Here is a 21,052-nt window from a genome sequence, read left to right as displayed (position 1 = left end):
AGATTTAATATTTAAAAGGATATGTGAAAAAAAAAAAAAAAAAACCCTTTTTTTAACTATATGTCTCCTTCCATTTCTTCCATGTCTAAACGAGAGCTTGTGTGCAAGACTCTTGACGTCGACATCGACAAACAGTTCGCAATCCAGGAATCCGCTCGGAATTTGACGTCCAAAAAGCTCAAAGCTCGCACGAGGCCATGCCTTTTTATCGCCGGCAGCGGCCGCCCATTCGCTGGAAAAAGGTTCTCCAAAAGGAGCAGCACTGCGGAATACTTCGGGGACAAGCAAAGCAACTCGACGGGGGAGATGATATCCATGGAGGCGGAGCCGGATAGCGTATACCGTAGCCGAGCCTGCATATTAGATAGAGATGGAGGCAGGAGATGGAAGAGAAGCGATAGCGTTCTTCGACGTGGAGACGACGGTGCCGGGGCCGTGGGGTGGGACACGACGTTCGCTGCTGGAGTTCGGGGCGATCTTGGTGTGCCCGCGGCAGCTTGTGGAGGTGGGAAGCTACTCCACCCTCATCCGCCCGGCCGACTCCTCCGCCACCTCCGTCCGCTGCAACGGCATCAACCCGGAGACGGTGGCCTCTGCGCCCTCCTTCCCCGAGGTCGCCGACCAGATCTTCGCCATCCTCCATGGTATCCCTTTATGTTCTGCTTTTCTTGCTCGAAAGTGTTGGGCTTTTGTTGCTGGTTCTTTTGTCGAACATTTGATGGGCAGGACGGGTGTGGGCGGGGCACAACATCGTGGAGTTCGACTGTCGGGTGATAAGGGAGGCGTTTGCGGAGACTGGGCGAGCTCCGCCGGAGCCCAAGGGGATCATTGACACCTTACCGTTGCTGACCCAGACGTTTCGGAGGAGGGCGGGCGACATGAAGGTAAGGGGAAATGGGCTTATGGTGCTTCCGCACGCTCGAAAAGTGCCTCCTTGGTTGCCTTGAGTGAGACATCCAACAATGCTTCTCCCACTGTATCACAGCTAGTAAACTAAGTTAACATTTCGAATTTGGATGGAAAGAAGGATTTTTTTTTTTTTTTTTTGAAAATTGGTCTTTTGAACAGGCTTTGGGAGACTTCATTCCATATTTGAATCTCTATTATATAATACAAAAGACTTGGGTGAATGCACAATCCTGAAAGTGAGGGGCTTAGTACTGCTTTTGATTCAACCTGCTGTTCTAGATAACCAGGAGCAAATTTTAATAGATTCTTAGTTCCTTATGAAGAAATGTCATCAGAATTAAAGAAAAAATTGACTGATTGACAAACAAACATTTTGTCTGCAGTTGGCTAATTTGGCATGTTATTTTGGTCTCGGCCAACAGAAGCACAGGTATGCTCTAGCACAGATATGACTTCAATGTATACATTTGCACTATCTGAAACAAATGTTTACCTTGTGTTCCATTGATTATTTGGTGTCATTTCTTGAATCACGACACTGTTGACTTTAAAGTCTTGTCTAACTTGGTCTATCAAAAGAAAACAGGAAAGGGAACTTTCTTGCTGCAGCTAGATAGATGATGAATGAAGTGGTGAGATGCTTTCATTGCGTATGATCAAGATATGCCTTCATTACTTGAACTATTATAATTATCAGAAACGTTAAGGTATGCACTGATGTGGCTTAGAATAAGTGCAAGCTTGTAGAATGAGGGTAAACGGAATTAGAATTATGGTACGGATAAATGCTAAAGCCATGAGGGATAGGTTTTGTTGGCATCTGCCATGTGGCATAACAATTGCACTGAGGATGGATTAGTGGAAAATCAAGTAAAATTTTGAGCATGTGGCTGTTGCTTCAAAGAAGCTCCACAGAGGACAGTGGATCTAATACATGATGTGCAAGTGGTTGGGATACTGCATAGCACCTAGGCAGTTTGCGGGTGCCTAGGTGGAGGAGGTGAAGGAGGAAAAGGAGGATCAAGGGAAAGAAGAATGAGGGGAAAAGGTGGAGGAGGTTGGAAGGAGAATGGAAAGAAAACAAGGTGCAGCAGGTGGAAGGAGAGATTTAATTAGGAAGGTTTAACATGGAACCCAAGCACTTCTAGGATTTAAATGAGATAAACTTCGAAAGCAAAAGGTGGAGATGAGCTGCTTGTACAATGCAACCTTTTTAAGGTTGTCAGAATTATAAACTCTTCATTTCTCTTTCCACTAAATCTATTATAGTCTATTGACAATGCAACTTGCTACTACTTTTCCTGGTTGTAGTCATTTTTACAAATTTTTTCCCCTTGGATTTGCTATTGTTTATTTCCTTTGAATTTATATGGAGCACTTGTTTTTGACTTTTGTATCATTCAACCTCCCCCCCCTCTTCTTCTCTAGTTGTCAAATTATCCATATAAGTTCATTTTTATTAAGGTAACTACAGAAAATCTACGAGACAGAGCATCATGTTTCTTTCCAGACAACATTGTCTGCATTAGAATTTCCATTTATATGGGTCAAGCTAACTGTTATAACCTGAAGAAGTTTGATTATAATTTATGAGCTGCTGTCAACCTGGTGTCATCCCTTTGAGAAACATTGCCAAATTTTTGATCAAGGCAACTGGCAGGAAAAGGGCCTGCCATGAAACCTGTAAGACTAGTTGATGTATATGAATATTAATGCATAATAGTTTCCATGTGTGTCTCCATACATGTGTGTACATCATTTATACAAGTTGTATTGGTTCATTTGTTATGAACTTCTATGTCTTTTGACTCAATTTCAGGCAATTTGTTTTACTATAATCCTAAAATGTTAGTTTTCTATTTGATCTTTCTCTCCAGGAGCTTAGATGATGTCCGAATGAATATCGAAGTTCTCAAGTGCTGTGCTACAGTGTTGTTCTTGGTAAGCATAAAACCTTTTAAAAATATTGCAGTCTTTCCTCAAGGAATGATTTGAAGTTTGCGAGAGGTTTCTTGCATTGATCTCCACTTGTTGGAGCTATTCTGTCGGAATCTTAGGAACCATATGAGATTCTTTTTAAATATAAATTGGCAATTGAATAAAAATATATGTTCTAAGAATGTTCATGAATGACACAATGTCAGCTAGAAGTTTGTTGAATGATTCTCCATGTACAGGAGCTACTCTTTCTGAATCTTGAGATTTGCAAAGTTCCCTCTTTTTTCCCCTACTAAACAAATTTGGGAATGATATAGGAACTAATAATATTCCTCACTTCTCTTTCATCTCCATTATCATAAGGCTCTCTCAATTGCCCTTATTTTGGATGAAAGCTGTATTATTGTTTATGCTATGCGCATGCTGAATTCTTGTAGAACTCCAAATGAAAATTAATCTCAACTCTCCTAGTAAATACTATGTCCTAGCTAACCGGAATTCAAACTCCCTTTTCAAGGAGTCTTAAATCTATTAAGATTCTCTTCTTAATTTTCATTTTTAAACATAATCAAAATTGTGTAAAGTAATTTACATCGTAAATTGCAACTTTTTGAATTATATCTTGAAGATCAAAGAAAGTATAGAAAAGTGTTTTTTGCATGTAAACGCTCATGAATGTCTGATTTTGTCCAGAGACCTTTCCAAAAACACTATTTGCTGGTATACCCTTTAAAACCCTCTCTATTTGCATGCCTGCATGTGCAGTTAGCCTGCTGTCCAACATTGTTAGAAACTAGTTATTTAACAATAAAGAGTCAAGATGCCCCTGACCCAACAGTAAAAAGGTTGAGTGAATCAACATTTTAGACCAAGGGCAAGACAATCATGTTGCAAGACTAGTTAAATTTTAACTCTGTGAAACCCTAGTTAAGCTGACACAATCAATGGCCCATGACAGCATATACATGCGAATAGAAAGGTTTTGAAGCATGTATCCACAAATAGTTTTTTTGGAAATGTGTCCATGCAAAATTGGATATTCATGAGGACATACATGCACAAGACACTAAAAGATTATTGACATTGGCATGATTCTAGTGTCAATGGTCAACAGTGCTTTTAGGTAATGCAATCATTATTTCCATCATGATGGCTGTTATAAAACAAACTACCTCCACATCAGCATTGTATCTGATCATCCAAGCAATTCTTAGGGAGTGGTTTGCCCATTGTTTTATTATTTTTTTTGCTTTAACCTTTTGGTTTGTAATATTGCATCTAAGAATATGTGTCATTTATATCATCTTTTTATGATCTAGACCTGTTTTCTTTAAAGCACATGATAGACAAAATGATTTGGATGATTGTAAGATATAATCTCTCTCTCTCTCTCTCCCCCTCCTAACCCCCACCCCCACCCCCACCCCGCCTCTCTCTCTCTCTCTCTCTCTCTCTCTCTCTCTCTCTCCCCGGGATGGCTTTAATGTTCTTAAGGCAAAATTGAAGTGGCTATTGCTAAAAATTTGTGGCTGGCCATTCAAATGGATGATCTACACTGTTTGTAAATTTTTACATCATGCAAATTTAGAAATTAAAACTTTAAATCAAATTTTCTAAAACTTTTTTTCTTGTGCGTTAATAGTGACCAATGGATTGTTCTCAAATAACAAGATAAATTATTTGTTTTGTTCCTTGATTGGAAAATATTTAAACCACTTTAATTTGGTCCATATGTTCTAAGATATTATTGGATTCTGATGAACAATGCGGATCATTTATTTAAAAATCCCCAATTTGTATATTTGCACCTAGGCATGAGCACTAGTTTTGCTCTGGGAACATTAAAACTGTCTTCCTGTCTTCTCCTTTACTGGTCACTTCTGTCTTCTTGATGAATTTCAATTTTGTTGAAGCATGTGTCTCATACAAATGCATGACCGAGACATTTGTTTATGGGTATATTCCGCTGACTTCTGAAGTTCCTGCAGGAAACAAGTTTCCCGGATTTATTTTCTATCAAGTCACCTGGGATGTCCTGCACCATTATTCCTGCTTCTGAGGGCTGCAGCAGTTTTGCTGGATTTCTAGAGCCTGATGAAGTCTCAGTGCAGGATATCAGGGCAGCCATTGCCCCTTCTGGTTATGGTGGTCACAAATTACGTATACTACATGGAGATTGCCCGCTACGGCTTCATTGCATGGGACTGAAAGTCCAATTTGGGCCACGTGGACAATTTAAGGACCATGCTGGCTGGCCGAAACTGAATATAGTGGTTTATATCCCAGAAAGTTTATGCAAGGTTTTGGATGCCTGTGACCTTCTTGCCCAAATATCATCTCAGAATTCTAGTAGCAGGTCTGACTGGAAACATGTAATTATGAAGAATGGCTACTCAAATCCTTATAGCATTCGATTGCAGTAAGTTTCTGTGATTTTTTGGATCTTATCGTTTTTTCACCTTTTTCTTTCTAACATAAAGTGGTGATACAAGAAAGCTGCTGGATAACTGATCTCTCTCTCTCTCTCTCTCTCTCTCTCTCTCTCTCTCTCTATATATATATATATATATATATATATATATATATATATATATATATATATATATATATATATTATGTATTTTCAGCATGTCATCCAAGTACTCCTGCTCTAGGCTAAACAAGTTGTCCAAGCATATTGTAATTTCAAAACCAGCAAACCTAGCATTTTCCCTTTTTTCAGTCCATACCAACCACATGAAAAAGCCAGCGGAAGCATGTACTGTACTGCAACTCAAGATGTTGGGCATCTAAATACCGTTGTGCTGTTATTGCATCTATTCATTTCTGCTAAACAGTGCTTTGTTTCTCCATGCTTTGTCAATTGTGTGGGATTGCATGTGATTATAACGTCTAGTTCTCCTATCCTGTTATTTTGATTATTGTTATTTTTTTGACACTAATAGGAGTTGTTGATTTGTCTATTGTTGTCTCTTTATAGCATACCCATAGTGGCAAATGGTGATGCTGCTATCTACTCAACGGAAATATACAAGAAAGATCTGTCTGGAAACAAGCAGAAGCTCGTGTTCACCACATGTGACGTTGTCGAGCTTGCTTCCCTAATTGTTCCAGGAACAAGTCTAGATGCCTATTTCTGGGTGGATACATATGACCATCTGCAGAGAGCTGGAATCAGGCTAGAAGCGAAAAAATTGATCCTTTGTTCTCAATAGAAGCAAAAAATTATTTGAGTGGCAGGAGGAAGAAAAAAAAAAATCATGTCCTGATTAGTGTTCTTAGCAGAAACTATGTAAATTACTCTAGCAACCACTAGCCAATGATGCCATTAATGTAACAGCAGACACTGTATCCATCGAGAATGAAAAGGTAAATCTGTTGAATTAATTTCTGCTTAAGAGATCCATACCAATTTTTTGATTCCTAGATTTCTCTATGATTGCTTACATATACATTAAGTACTCAAGCTTGCTTGTTGGTACTGATGATAAAATATAAATAGCTAATTCTTATTATCAGATCAAACAAGAGTTAACATAAACATACTGAAAGAAAATGTTTGTGTTAAATATATATGGCCAGACAGGAAAACTCTGTTGAAAAACTTGAGCCCTCGTAGCAAGTAAACTTTGCAACCAAAACCCAATCAACAGATCAGCTTTTACTCTCAGAAAATGTTTGTGTTAAATATATACGGCCAGAGAGGATAACTCTGTTGAAAAACTTGGGCCCTTGAAGCAAGTAAACTTTGCAACCAAAACCCAATCAACAGATCAGCTTTTACCCCATCTTTAAACTCTTTTCTCTTTCTGTAGCCAATTCGGTACAAAATAAAGACCTATCTTTCATTTCAATGCACTTAACATATCAACAGATAAATAAAATATTACAAAAAATTAGCTTGTTTAATTATACAACATTTTACACAAGATCCTGGTCTTCCAGAGACCACTTTCAAGCTCTTAAATTTTGCTCTAGGCTTTTTGACAATGGAGGTGTCCTGCAGAACAAAACAGCAAGCGCCTTCACCTGGTGACAGATATCAAAGACCTGTAGATAAACATGGAAATGCGTTAGGGTCCAATCAAACAATTGCAAAACTTGTATGTGAAATTCTTACCGATGAGGCCTCTAGTTCTGCAATGCCTTCACAACCTTGACCTCCTCCTTGTAGCAGGTCACAGCATCTCATGGCATCATTCTCATCATCAAGCACCTCAAGAAAGCAGTTTCAGTCAGTAGCATCTGGCACAATAGGAACAGCAATTTATACTGCACCACCGGGGACATACTATGAACATCATTTGATTGGAAAATACATGGAATGCAGATTTTATTATTTCAATAGTTGGAACTGGGAAGAGAATGCACAGGATGCATTAGACACTTGAAGTATCCATGAAGGCCTGGAATGCAAGGTAACATTACGTCAACAAACAAATAGCCAGATATGTATAACACCATATATGAATATGATGCTTAACATTCATATGCTACCACAAGTTTAACACCCAGGGTCTAAACTAATAACAAGGGATGAGCATGTTGCCTAGAAGATTAATTGCTAATGAGATTTAGAACCCATATGTTTGCTCCTTCAAATGGCTTCGTCCAAGCAGAAAACTCCAAAATAATATACAAAATCCAAATATCCTACACTAAAAGATCAGAAATCCCGACATTGCTTATAGAAACAAATTGCATCAACACAGTAAACATAGATTTTTCAAATGTGCTAGAAGAAGCAGTAGTAATAATCCAAACTCATCAGCAAATGCAGAAAGTCCTACGGACCCATCCACACTAATGCAAAGGGAAGCTATGATAATTCCTTTTATTTATCAAAATCAGTCAGCAATGCATAATTTTTTCCCAAGTATATGGCGAAGTAAATGTTTTCAATACTTACAAGCACTCCTTCCCTGATATCTTCAACAAGCATGGGAAACTTTATGCCAACACATGAATGTCTAGCTTTACTGCCATTTGCTGAACCACGCTTTCCTCCTTTGGAGAACAGCAGATCAAGCTCCCTTTCAACTTCACTGCATAAAGTGGTCCCTGATATCTTTTTTTAAATAGCTAAGATGCAGGAAACCAAATCTGACATGCGACTCCTGCGTGTTTTTATAGTCCACAACTGGTTATCCCTCTGAATCAGCACATAGACTCGTCTTGAGTCTTCCCTCCAAGGATTGGTATCCAAACAGGAACAAAGAGACAAAATCTTATACGGTGTAAAATGTTTTAGAGACTCCAAATTTCTGCAAAGAGAAAGCAACATATTGCACTTTGGATAATTCTAGAATCTAAACGGGTGAAAATGGGAGAAGAAACAAGTTCCAGTGTTCTACTTCTATCTGAAACTGGATATCACAACTGTGCAAGGGTTAAACACTTAGACAAACCAAGTCAATAGATATCGCAAATGTAAATTTTATCTTTGAACATAATGAAATACCTTAACCAACAGGGTTTATCTGGCTATATGGATCAAGATTGATCCATCCAACGCTAAGAATATCTTACAATTAGTTCACAGCTTGAAGCTAACCGTTTGAGTTGAGATTAATTTTCTAAGGAAACATCGGACAAGAGGGGCCTCCCAATGAACTAAAAGGCCACTTCGTAGGCAATGCAACCATTCTTGCTCACTGTATGATTTAACCCATATGAGTAGGAAGTAGCTCACAAAGGCTCCCCTGAACTTGTTTATGTCAAGAATAGGAGAAGTAGAGATGACCTAACATAGCAAACTGCTATTATCTTTGAGGCACAAAAATTGCACACTGTTACATGATTCTCAGTTTAGAACAAGGATGACATAGATGATATAAATGAAAGCATGTATTTGGTCAAATCAATATCTAAAAACTCAATTACAGGTTTGATCCTCTGGATAGAGTTTTAGTTTTCAAAGTTTCAAAAGATTCAGGTTTCGCTTTTATGTTATCCTATACCTTTCTCAATTTTTTATAATTTCCTATACTTTTTGTTATTTATTACGATTTTTCATGTTTTCTCTATTTTTTATTTAACTAGCATTCCTCTTGTATAATGTTATAAGAGAGAGACGTAACGAGACAAAGCAAAAAACTACAGATTCATCTATGATCTCTTGGGAATAGACTTTCCCTTACATGTGTAGCCATGCTAATTTGTACCTTAAGAAAGCTCGATTTTCTTTTGAACAACTGGTTTGATTGAGCAAATTTTAACCTTAAAAAAGAAATAGTACTTGCATTATAATCTGATTCTATCACTTCTAGGCCACGACAATCTGGTCAAAATAAACACTACGGGTGCAAAAACTCCTCTAAAAGATGCTTCTTCTTGAGGATCCCTCAATATTATATATAATTTAGCTACAACAGAATACTCAAAACTCAAGTTATGGCCTCCAAAATTTAAGCTAGCACCAAAATGCAATACATTTAGTACCACCTAAGAACAAATACCGGTTCTGATATGATAAGTATATTAATTAGGACATAGAAGCATTAAATTCTTTATTAATTGATCCATATTATGTAGAATTTGATACTTCTTATTCTCTTTCGCAGAAAATTGAGAGATTAGACTAATCAAGACTCAAATTGATCCAAATCCAAAGCAAAACTCAAGAACAAAGGGTCAAGAGTAATCAATTGAAGGGCTAATCAAATAAGAAAGTAATACAACAGCTAAGAAACAATACTTCATTCAACCGTCAAGATTTATGATGCCAACTCATGAAAACCCTAGAGATACCAAAATCCAAAGGATAGGAAGCAAAATATCTAGAACCAAAGGCCATCAAAGGAGGCCCACTTAAGAAACTTTCAACGTCCGAATTAACTTCTTTTTTTTTTTCTCTCCCTAGTTCATGCCAACTATGAAACCCCATGTCCTCTCTTCTCTTATTTTCTAGCGCACATCCTATTTCTCACACAACTTAAATCCAACTCCCTAACTCCCTCCTTATTTTTAGGAGATGCCAACTCACAAATCTTTCACACCTCCTTTTCTTTCTCATGCACAAAACCAATGCCCCTCTTCCTTTTTTTTTCTTTCACGCCTTCTTTCCTGCACCGTCCCAACAAACTTGTGCCTCTTCTCTTTTCCAACGCTCCAAATTCCATACCCCTTGATCCCCAAAATTAATCGTAACCATCTATTGTTAGGGAGCCTTATAAATCTACTTACAAAACCCTAGCCATACATCCTTGCTTCTATTAATCCCACATTGCCTACTCAAATAAATGTCATACCTCCTAGCACCTATAAATAAGTTCCAATACCTCAACGTAAATTCAATCATCCAATCTCCAGTGTTTCAGCAAGGAGGATGAAAAGAACAATGGCGAGTGGAATTAACATCATATGTGACTAGAAGCATAGTCTTCGGGGGAGTAGATAGAATCTTTAATTTTTCAATCTTATAGTTTATTTTGAATATTCTTATGTATTTGTTTTGATGCAATTAAATCCTGTAAGACTCTCTTTTGCCATAAAATTTTGATTATATTCATGAGTTGCTTTCAAGTTATTATGCTTGAAGCTTATATAGTTAATTCTTGAATAGTTTATACATTCGTAGGGACGGATCGTGATCATAAGATATAATCCGTACTCAAGCGAAATAAGCTATCTTAAAGATTTACTCATAGATTTCTTTGTTTTCTTTTTAAGATTTTTTATAACTTATTCTTTAGGAAGATGAATCGTGATCGGGAGATAAGATTAATACTCGAGTGAAATAAGTTATGTTCGAATCTGATCATAAAACATCTTAATTAATTATTATAATTATTTCAAAAGAAAATATCAAAATTGTAGTTAAAGATGGAATCGAAATCTGAAACTTTTATTTTCATACGATTTTTTTTAATTTATTTTTTAGTTAATTACTTCCATATTTATTTCATAAGAATTTTTCTTAAATTATTCTTATCAAAAATAAATCTTAGATTTTTTATTCTTAAACTTTGTTTTGTGTTGAATCAACTTAGTCTTTTGATCCCCGTGGACTCGACATCCGACTCACACTATTCTACTTAATAGTTATATCGGAGTTAACTTTTATCTTTGATTGCTTGCGACAAATGATCATGATATAATTGAATACAAGATCAACTATGTACCAATATTTCAGCACAATCTTTATCATTGCAATTATCATTCCCATGCAGCAAAATCCCTCACGTTAGTCACCATCCTTAACATGTAAACTTTTGTTGCCACTAAATTTTTTATGTGATATCCACGGACTAGATTATGCACAAGCTACTCACATCAACCTACTCATAGATATGGTTAGTCTCTTAATTATAACAGTATCACCTCCTACCAATGAAAGCAGTGGAGCATATGGACAATCTCATGTGCCTAGGTTTGGCACCAGGACAGCATCACTCATAGTGATATGATTCCAAATTATCAAGAAACACAAAACAGAATAGAGAATTAGGGAGAAAAAAAGCAATAGAACAAACTAGATCAACCAATCGAAGCAGCAATTTTACAGCGAAGCACCATCTCGAACTTGTGTCGAAGCCAATTTGAGATTAAAGCTAGTCTTTTTTTTCTTCCCCCTCTACCTATTGATTGGGTGGATTTAAAAAAAAATAAAGGTGGAAGCAGGGGAAGAGAGAGGGAGAGAGGAAGATACCGTCGTAGCTGACGGAATCGGCGGTCTGCATGAGATTGCCGTGCACGTCGTAGGCGCGGGAGTATGTATGAGATGAAATCAAAGTCTTGAATATGTATGGGACAAGATTTTTCTTTTTTTAATTCACGATCATGATGGGCTGCTTGTGTCAAACAGCTAACAAAAACATGAGTCTGAATTTTTTTTTATTTTTTTTTTCAGAAAAAAGAACACTACCTTTGACGAATTCTGCCTGAGTTTTTTGAGGGAGATAGATAGAGTACATGAGCCTTGAAAGCATAACAGCAGTTAAGCTAAAGCGAAAAATCAAATGATTGTAAATACTTCTTCACAAAAATTATTGATATGTTTATAATATTTGCGTTGTGAGGGATGATGATATCCGAAACTTGATGATTTGAAGTCAGCCAAGAATAGAAAATCTTTGAAGCAATCCTAACTATAATCCATCCACCTCACATTGGATCCCTTTTTATTTAATTCTTTTTACCTCCCTGGAGATCTGTGCAGTAAAAAACAAGGAAAAAAAGATCAGAACGCAGATTAAAATATGAGAGAGAAACAGTGCAGATGTCAGCAAAGGGCAGACTGACCATTGCTCTTCCGACGATCGGTCTATTTACCGGCAAAATCTATTGGACAGCAAAGTGGAGGAAGCCCAAGTCTTGTGGCACGCCACACGCGAAACGGCAATAAAATTGCAGCAACGGTAACGCCAAACCCCAACCCCACTTGACTGACGCTGGACTTGATGTCAGCAGCTGCCGATATGGTATATAGAAACCATCTACGAACTTGGATATTTTACTCCAAAATCAAGTGGCCATTGTGAACGTTTCTTTTTCATTGCACTTTTGCAATGTGAGAGCTTATGGGTACCCGGCTCATGGCTTCATGTTTCCTTAGCCAAATATTTTAATCTATTTTTAGTAATTAAATATTATATATGTATAGATTTTTTTGATGGCTGGAGAAGGAATATTGGTTTTTGGAATCTTGGGGTTTTACAAATCAAAGCAGATACTACGGAAACAGGTTGGAACCAATTGATGCTATATATTTTGAATTCAAATGATATCATGATGATGTAATAAGCAATGTGGGGTGAATTATATTATTTTATGTTCACAAGTATCTCAAGCTGGTTTTTATGGCAGTATTGTTGAATACCAGGATAAATGTTTTGGTTTTTATTTTTTATTTTTTTTTAAAAAAGAAGCAACCTAGATGGGTAGATGTATTCTTCAATATTTCTCAAAATCTTATTATCTAAGGGATGAATGTTGGCTTGATTCGTTTAGGCGCTCGAACTGTTCTAGCCAAGTTGTTTGACTAAGCTGCACTACTCACCAAAATCAACATGAAAGTTGAAAACTCATGAACTCTAATGTTGGCAAAAAGCCCAATGGGAGAAGACTTTATTGTCTCTTCCTTCCTGGACCTCATGGATGCACACAAAGCGAAAACTATATATCATTCATGTTTACCTCTATCTCCACCCTCCCTTACGGTATTGGGATAGCAAGGATTTGAGACAGACACCGGGGACAAAAAAAAGGGTTCAAAGAAAGAAAGGATTGGGATGATAAATTGACTAATAATTAAATCTATGACACATGGCCGGACCACTAGAAGTTATTTGTGTCCCAGTCTTTTTTTCCTTTCAATTTTTTTGAAAAATTAATAAATGATGCTACCTAACCAGTTTACGGCAAAAGATTAAGCTATCATGACAGTGATGATAAAATTATGGATGGTATTAAGTTGCCAATCGATCTCGGAAGTTTTAAGCTATTATTTGTCTCAGGCTTGACCACCTCTCTCTTCCTCCTTAAAACCCACCATTGCCTCCTCATATGCTGTCCAAGATTACCAATTAATATATGCTAACTAATTGACCCAAAAATTTAAAATGTAATGCACATATATTAGGCTTAACATGCCTCTATCATATATTATCCAAGTTTCTAAGATTAACAGATAGTGTTAAACTCATTGATCTTAAAACCTAAGTTGTTAACCAATTGGTCTTTAAAAGTTAGGTTGTCATAAAATAGATAATGCAAGATTCCAAAAGGAACAATATGAAGGTTGGATTAATTACATAAATAATGAGGATATTTGAAATCATATCTTTCAACAATCTAAGTTCTGATACATTATTAACTAACCACTAGATTACACCAATTTAAGCTATAATATGGCATCAGTCAACAATATATAAGATTTAATAGGTCATAGTATATTAACTTATAGAAGAATTTGAATTATGGTTTTCCCCCAAAAAAAAAAAATTGCATTATGGTATTTTCCTTTTGTTACTCACTATGTGGGCTCCCCCTGAGTCTGATGCGGACTAACTGCTCCGCCGAATAGTGCTTAAATTATTTTTCTCTCAATAATCTAACAGTGCAAGCAAGTAGAAGACTAAACCCAATGCGCAGCAGCCAAATATCTTGGATCGAAGCAGAAACTTCGGCACAAAAACCCATCAACCGGATTTCCAAACTCACATGCCTTGATCACATGACGAGCCTGTTAAATACTTAAATTAAGTTGATGAAAACAAGCTCCGGATGGCAGTCAAAGATGCATCACGTGATTCGCTGCCTCCATACAGTAACAAAAAATAAAAAAATTCTCAGAATTCCAACATAAATCTACACTCCTCACCCACTCTATGGAAGCACCGGTGTCTTCCTTCCTTTCTGCCTTTCTTCCACCTACCCCTAGTTTACTCATGGTAAAGCTCAAAGAAGAGAGAATGAAGGAGATCAGAATGGGAGTGCTCGTACTTGTTCTGATATTAATGCTCTGCATCATGAGCTCTTCTTCACACACTGTGTGCCATGGGATCAAGGGCAGTAGTAGTGGAAGAGGTCGAACAGGGAGGAAGCTACTTTCTGGGGCAATTCTAGCTCAGCAGCAGCAGGATATGAGGGTTGATGGCACGGTAAAACCCGTCAACCAGGCAGTGGTGAGCTTCAGGAGGATACCACCTTCTAACTCGAACCCCACCCAGAACAAGTAAGGCAGCTTTTACCTCCTTGTTTTTATTCTTTCTTGGCTTCAATCTGTTTGCGTTTCTAAGTGGAGTTGGTGATGGTGTTATAGGTCACGTCCTCGAGTGAATGGCCAGGGGAACCAGTGAATCGCATGAAGGGGAGAGGGACTGGTGGCTTGCCGAGAGAGAGAGAGATAGAGAGAGAGAGAGAGAGGAGGAAAGGAAGTGTAGAGTAGTTTCCTTTTGTTTGCTTTATGTCTTCTGTTTCTTTGAACCTTCTGAGCTTGTAACCTTTTTCTGTGGTTTTCCGCAGTTCACTTTACAGAGGGATGTGCGTGGAAATTGGGTCGTACCTGCTTTCCAGCTTGCCTAGCTAGTTTTGTAGCTGTAGCACAAACAAACTTCTATGTATCTGAGAAAGAAAGAAGTGAAGGCTTTTTGTTCCATTACATTGTTCTCGTTTTCTTGTCATTATTGATTCTATTCTTCGGAAAAAACCACTATCCAATGCGTGCTATGATCTTAAAAACTTACAAAGTATCTGATATAATGTTTATTCTTTTATTCACTGTTAAATGACATCATTGTGCCCAGTTTTAATTTGGATAACGTGCTTCTCTCTCTCTCTCTCTCTCTCTCTCTCACACACACACATATCTAATAGACGTTCCAATGTGGAAGGTGTTAATTTTTACTTAATTTAAAAAAAAAAAAACAATATTGAACAAAGAGTGTGGCATGAAGAACCTTATACACATGAAATTATTAGTTGGACCGGGTCAACCAGTTCAGTGGTAGATTAGTCCAACTAGAAAGCAACACGTGCGAAGACAGAGATGGTGGACCTAGTCTAATTAACCAATAATTTCTCCTCACAGTGTCATCAAACCATGTTGAGCATTTGTATATCTCTTACTGGTGGCTGACGTACTAGTTATTATAACAAGATGGTCCTAATAGAACACCATCAACGAAGGGAATGCTAATATTAACATTGAATTTAGAGATTGTACAACAGATATTAAATCTGGATATAGCATGATATGATTCATTTTGAAACATTAATATTTACAATCCTTCAGATGCTTCAAAGCAAATAAACTGCAATAGCCTCCTGTTGTCTGCATTTAGATCTTCTATGGGCTACAGAGGAACCCGGCAGCAGTCTCTGAAGCAACAATTCAAAGTTTCAGTACAATCTTTGCAAATAAGATAATCTTATATACTAATGCTGTAAAGATCTTATCAAAAATTGAGTACTCATATATGATTTGTCTTCTTAGAGAGCCAAATTATGGAGAACCAACCGAAAACTCTTTCTTAGGAAATTGACGAGTCATTCATTTTATAAGCTCTGGATGATGACCTTCATGTGAACATTTAGTCCATAAGTATTAAAAGCTTCAATTTGCATGATCAAGCAAGCCAAAGAAATTGATCCCAGACTAAATTAAAAATCAAATTCATTCTTGAACAGGCAGGCTATTACCAATTCCTTTTTTTCCTTTCTTTTTTCTCTTTTAGAAGTTGTAGATAACGGAAAATTTGAAATAACCAGCGTGTATTATTAAAAGTTCTTGGTTGAGGTAAACCTACCTTCAGATCCACGTTTAGAGAACAATAAAAGCAAAAAATACACTACTATCTCCTCCATTTGAGCTACATCCCCTGCAAATCCACAAGATAATTTAACCCAACACTTTTTTTAAATTTTTTGATTGAACTGGAGATACAATGGATCGAACCCTGCAGCTCATGGCTAATAGTAAAAAGGATGCAAGTTCCAGTCTACTGTACCATACCATGAAATATTTGGTCTTCTCAAAATGTCATCTTTAGGCTGAGGATGAATATAATGCATGCGAGATTCGCGTTGAGAACACATGTTCATATTTTATCGGCATCATTTTAACATGAAGTTACTATTCTTTACACAATTTCACATAATGTAGATGCCGTCATGAAGAAACACTAGTTGCTCATAGGTCCAAGTGGTCCAGCAATCAAATGGCACTATTGATGATGTGTTTGGTGATTGTGCATGAATCTGGAGTACATAGAGGGGCTGCGAAGCGATAGGACTCGGCATTTCTTTTTTTTTTTTTTTTTTCCTTTTGATAAATTAGATTTATTAGACTAATCTAGTATAAATATATCCATAAAAATAAACAAAAACATAAAAAATCAGAATATCTGTCACGACAGTCTGCAATATAATTTTTGTATGAGTGTCAGATATGTCATCATTCAATCCACAGTATCATTAATTTATTTATAAATATATGTCATTTTATATCAATAAAGAGTTGTTTCCATTCCCTAGCAATTCTGGATGTCTGCAGTTGATGAGCTTGATAGCCACCTAATTATTGTCGAAGAGTTCTTCTCAAAAAGAGTGTTATAAATCTTCAACGATTTGGGGGCAGTATACGAAGCACACAACTCTATCACCCCTAACAGTGTCGGATAACTTGCAACCGTGGGGACGCGGGCCCGCCTCCCCTCTCCTCCCCCTCCCTCCTTATCGCGCGCATTTAAGTCCAGCGCCAACCCGAACGACCCTCTCCTATTCCCCTCCTCATAAATGCCCGGTTTGGGAAGCAGCTCTACTCCCCGTCCCCATCCCCATCCTCTCTTTCTTGTCTTCTATTCAACCCAACCTACCAGAGAAGCTATTGAGAGAGAAGAACACGCTTCTTCTTCGTGTTTGTGTGCGTGAGAGAGAGAGAGACAGATGATGATGACGAAAACGACGACGGTGGAGGAGGAGAGGAAGAGGAAGGGGGAGGGAGAGGAGCGTTTGGGAGAGGGTGGAAGCGCGGTGAGGACGGCGGAGACGATGCTGAGGTTGGTGCCCGCGGGGCTGTGCGTAGCGGCGCTGGTGATCATGCTCAAGAACGCCCAGGACAACGACTTCGGCGCCGTCTCCTACGCCGACCTCACCCCCTTCAGGTAAGTACTGAAAGATAGACACTCCTCCTTTTTCTTCCGCTTCTTTTTTTTTTTTTTTTAATAATCTTAATTTTATGATATGAATCATTTATATAAATCTAATATAAACACCATCAAAAAAAATTTAAAAAAAAATTCTAAAAAAACACTGATAAAATAGAAGCATCAATCCAAAAAATCCTCAAAAATATTCAACCATTCAATTAACAGCACTATTTATGCGATGTGGTGCCTATAAAATAGAAATACTTCTTCCACTATATATATATATAGAGAGAGAGAGATAAATTAAAATTGAATTGGCCGGATTTAGGCTCAAATCCAATCAGATCAAAACTGTCTTCATCTAAATATGTAATTAATTTTAAAATAGTAGGTTACATCTAACGCGTTAAATCATCGATGCAGATCTTCATTATCCAATTTTAATCTAATCAAATCTACCATATATATATACATACACAAACATATGTAGTATGTATGTATGTATGTATGTATGTGTGTACGTCTGCGTGTCAATCTGCTTGCTTTTGATTAACTGTCTCACAGTTGGAAATATATGGATGTGAAATAGGTATCTGGTGTATGCCAATGGCGTCTGTGCCGGCTACTCCATCTTGTCGGCCTTCTTCTGCACTGCCATGTCACGACCCAACACCTTGTCTCGTTCATGGCTCCTATTCTTCTTTGATCAGGCAGGAATCTCTCTTCCTTTTGCCAAATATCAGTTTTTCTTGGGGTTTTTCTTATAAATAAAGTCGCGATCACTGGGACCAAAATTGCTGCTCAACAAGCTCTGAGATGGTGGTCGGACCAATGGGCAGACGTTGGTTTCTTCTTAAGTTCTTGTGATCACAGCATATATATGCCGGGTTTGGACAGGTGTTCACGTATGTGATCCTCGCCGCCGGGACGGTGTCGGCGGAGCTGACGTACCTGGCTTACCAAGGGGACGAGGCGGTGACGTGGAGCAAGGAGTGCAGCGTCTTCGACAGCTTCTGCCGGAGAGCGACGGCGTCCATCGGCATCACCTTTGGGGCGGTAGCCTGCTACGTTGTGCTCTCTCTGCTCTCCTCCTACCGTCTCTTCAGCACCTACGGAGCCCCGCTTCCTTTCGTCGGCAACAATGGCTTGGAGATCGCTGCCTTCCCCCGCTGACGGCCACTTGGCCTGCGTTTGGGACTGCAACATGGAAACAGAGGATGCTAGGCTAAGTGTGAACTCGTTCTTCATCAACAAGGTTGCAGTGATATTTGATGATTCCGAAGTGTACACCGGGGAGAATTACTCTTGCTTCGTAATTAAAGTTTTACTGTTACTGTTGCAGTTTCCCCACTCTTTGACATGTATTCCTATATACAATCTCATTCAGCTCAGGTTTATTAGTTCTTTCGGACATAAATCTTGCTAAGATATGAATATGTGAGACTGTTATAGGATGCTTGGATGCTCTGCTGTTAATGCCAGGATATGTAGACTTTGTCACCAAAACCATTTGATAGGTTGGGGATGGAAAGCCGTGAATGATCTGTTTGGAATTTAGATACCAACTGAGCAATCCTACTTCATTGACATGCACTTCATGTCAAATTTTTCTAGCAGAGTGTTTCTATAATCTTCCACAAATTAATTTATTGGGCTTCAAACCAATTGCAATATGTTCTAATTAGTTATATGCCATTTCTCTCTCTCTCTCTTCTTTTTTTGTTTTTTTGGTAAATCAGATAAATTAAACCAAACAAGTGTAAATACATCTATGGGAATCAGCAAACAAAGTATCTAACATGGATCAGTAACATTTGTTGTAGAATGGCATAATGTTGATCCTGTGTGATTGCCCACATGAATGCTATTGCTCCCATTGATGCTGAGGTTTTGGGATGTCAGAGTTCATTTTAAAACATTGCACGTCTCCAACTATCTCTGCTTGCTTGGAGATAAATTAAATGTGGAGCCTTGATTGAAATAATGTTGTTGCCATCAAGCAAATGAGATCTGGCATCCTTTTATTCATTTCATCATTATTCTTTCAGCAAGGAAAATACAAATTATCATTTGAGCTTCTGAAAGAGAGAGCCACTTTTATAATTAAGGACAGACAGTTCTCATTTATTTAAGTTGCACACTTTTGTTTGCATGGCCAGGTGGAGTTGCTTCTCTTATTTCCATTATTTCCATTTGTCATGACCATTCAACACGAAGGCACATATGGTAGGAAATATAATTCTTGGTTCCTGAGGCAATATATCTTGAAGAGGTATCAAAGAAATCCTGAATTATGTACAGGGATAAGCAGAGACAATTTTATAGTAGCTTTTGCCCTACTTTTCTCCCAGAAGGTGGTATGAGTATGGTTCGGTCATTATTAAAAGGAACCTCGTGTCACCTGCTCCATACTGTAATGTCTCACCTTATTAGATACCAGATACTTGTGTTGCAAAGCAGGGAAAAGATGAACTTGTAAAACAGTAAAACCATCAGGGACCATATATGAATTTTTCCTTTCGTATTGATAGAAACAACAATAATGTCAGCTCACAATCATCAAAAATCGAAATAAAGGACTGAATTTTCTGCCATAAGAATGAAGTCTGAGTCGCAGTGAAGGTGATATCTGCCATCCTTTTTATTCTTCCAATTGGTTGAAACTAATGCATAAGATTCATGATTTTTGTTCTTTTATGTTTGTCTTTGGATGATGAGATGTGGATTTTATTTTTTTGGTACAATGGATGAATTAAACCATTTGAATATAGATACATCAACAGGAATTAAACAATTGAACAGAATGAGTTATCGAAGAATCCCATAATGTAGACCTAGGAGAAGATGTGGAGTAGGTGATAACATTTTTTTTTTTTTAAAAAGAAGAGGAACTTTTTGCAGGATCAAAATTTGCTGTCACCTTAATTTGTACTTGTGAAATCACCTTACATGCTTGTGCTTGGGATCACGGGCAACGGAAAATTTTGCTTGATTGGAAGACTAAATATGTGCAACATTGGAATGTATTTAACAATATATGATTACGAGTAATCCAAGCATATGCTGAAGATTTTGTACGAATTATAGAATAACATTGCTCAATTAACTAGTTAGGCTGGTAAATCTATAAAGACACCATTTTGGTTCATAAAAGCTACGATCACTACTTGCACAACATCCGACTTGAATTGAACCATTGTAATGGCTCTTTCTCCCAATCTTTTCGATTAAGTGGCTGTACAATTATTTACGATAATTAGTAATCTGAAAAAGGAGTGCAATTTGAGTTTCAACCCAAACTTACCAGCCCAACCCATTTATTAACTAAAGGCATTACACATTTGAGATGGGCTTGGCCTCAAAATTTCAAAGTAGACCTCCAGCTGGGATGGGATACGTTTGAACATAAACCCAACCTATCTCAATCCAACCCAACATGATAAATGAATAAATAAATTTATGCTTATATTTCACAAATAAAATATCTATATTTTCATATCCATATAGAGCTATAGAATGGTGTAGGTATATCCAAATAAAATCTAAACCAATCAAAGATATCCAAAATCTTGTTTTGATCTTAAATTATTTATATTGACTTTGCTCAATTAGTT

The 21,052-nt window shown here is 37.5% G+C and overlaps 3 protein-coding genes and 1 pseudogene across 3 annotated transcripts; 3 read left to right on the top strand and 1 right to left on the bottom strand.

The window, feature by feature from the left end:
• Nucleotides 1-91: 91 nt before the first annotated feature.
• LOC105053012 (protein NEN1) lies at nt 92-6,234 on the top strand. The gene is made up of 6 exons (XM_010934009.4): nt 92-644; nt 727-884; nt 1,293-1,339; nt 2,787-2,850; nt 4,836-5,266; nt 5,828-6,234. The coding sequence occupies exons 1-6, from the start codon at nt 371-373 to the stop codon at nt 6,060-6,062; spliced, it is 1,209 nt and encodes a 402-aa protein (XP_010932311.1). The 5' UTR covers nt 92-370; the 3' UTR covers nt 6,063-6,234.
• Nucleotides 6,235-6,768: 534 nt separating this feature from the next.
• LOC105053312 (uncharacterized) lies at nt 6,769-12,093 on the bottom strand (annotated as a pseudogene).
• A 2,057-nt stretch (nt 12,094-14,150) lies between these two features.
• On the top strand, nt 14,151-15,051 carry LOC109506355 (uncharacterized). Its single transcript, XM_019853290.3, has 2 exons — nt 14,151-14,524; nt 14,612-15,051. The coding sequence occupies exons 1-2, from the start codon at nt 14,178-14,180 to the stop codon at nt 14,646-14,648; spliced, it is 384 nt and encodes a 127-aa protein (XP_019708849.3). The 5' UTR covers nt 14,151-14,177; the 3' UTR covers nt 14,649-15,051.
• A 2,050-nt stretch (nt 15,052-17,101) lies between these two features.
• LOC105053013 (CASP-like protein 2A1) lies at nt 17,102-18,892 on the top strand. The gene is made up of 3 exons (XM_010934010.4): nt 17,102-17,453; nt 18,028-18,148; nt 18,336-18,892. Exons 1-3 carry the CDS (start codon nt 17,236-17,238, stop codon nt 18,609-18,611), a joined length of 615 nt encoding a protein of 204 aa, XP_010932312.1. The 5' UTR covers nt 17,102-17,235; the 3' UTR covers nt 18,612-18,892.
• Nucleotides 18,893-21,052: the final 2,160 nt, after the last annotated feature.

This window comes from Elaeis guineensis, chromosome 10 (genome assembly GCF_000442705.2).
Source record: "Elaeis guineensis isolate ETL-2024a chromosome 10, EG11, whole genome shotgun sequence".
NCBI lineage: Eukaryota > Viridiplantae > Streptophyta > Magnoliopsida > Arecales > Arecaceae > Elaeis > Elaeis guineensis.
Note: the sequence above shows the minus strand (reverse complement) of the source record. Positions and strands in the feature narration are given on the sequence as shown.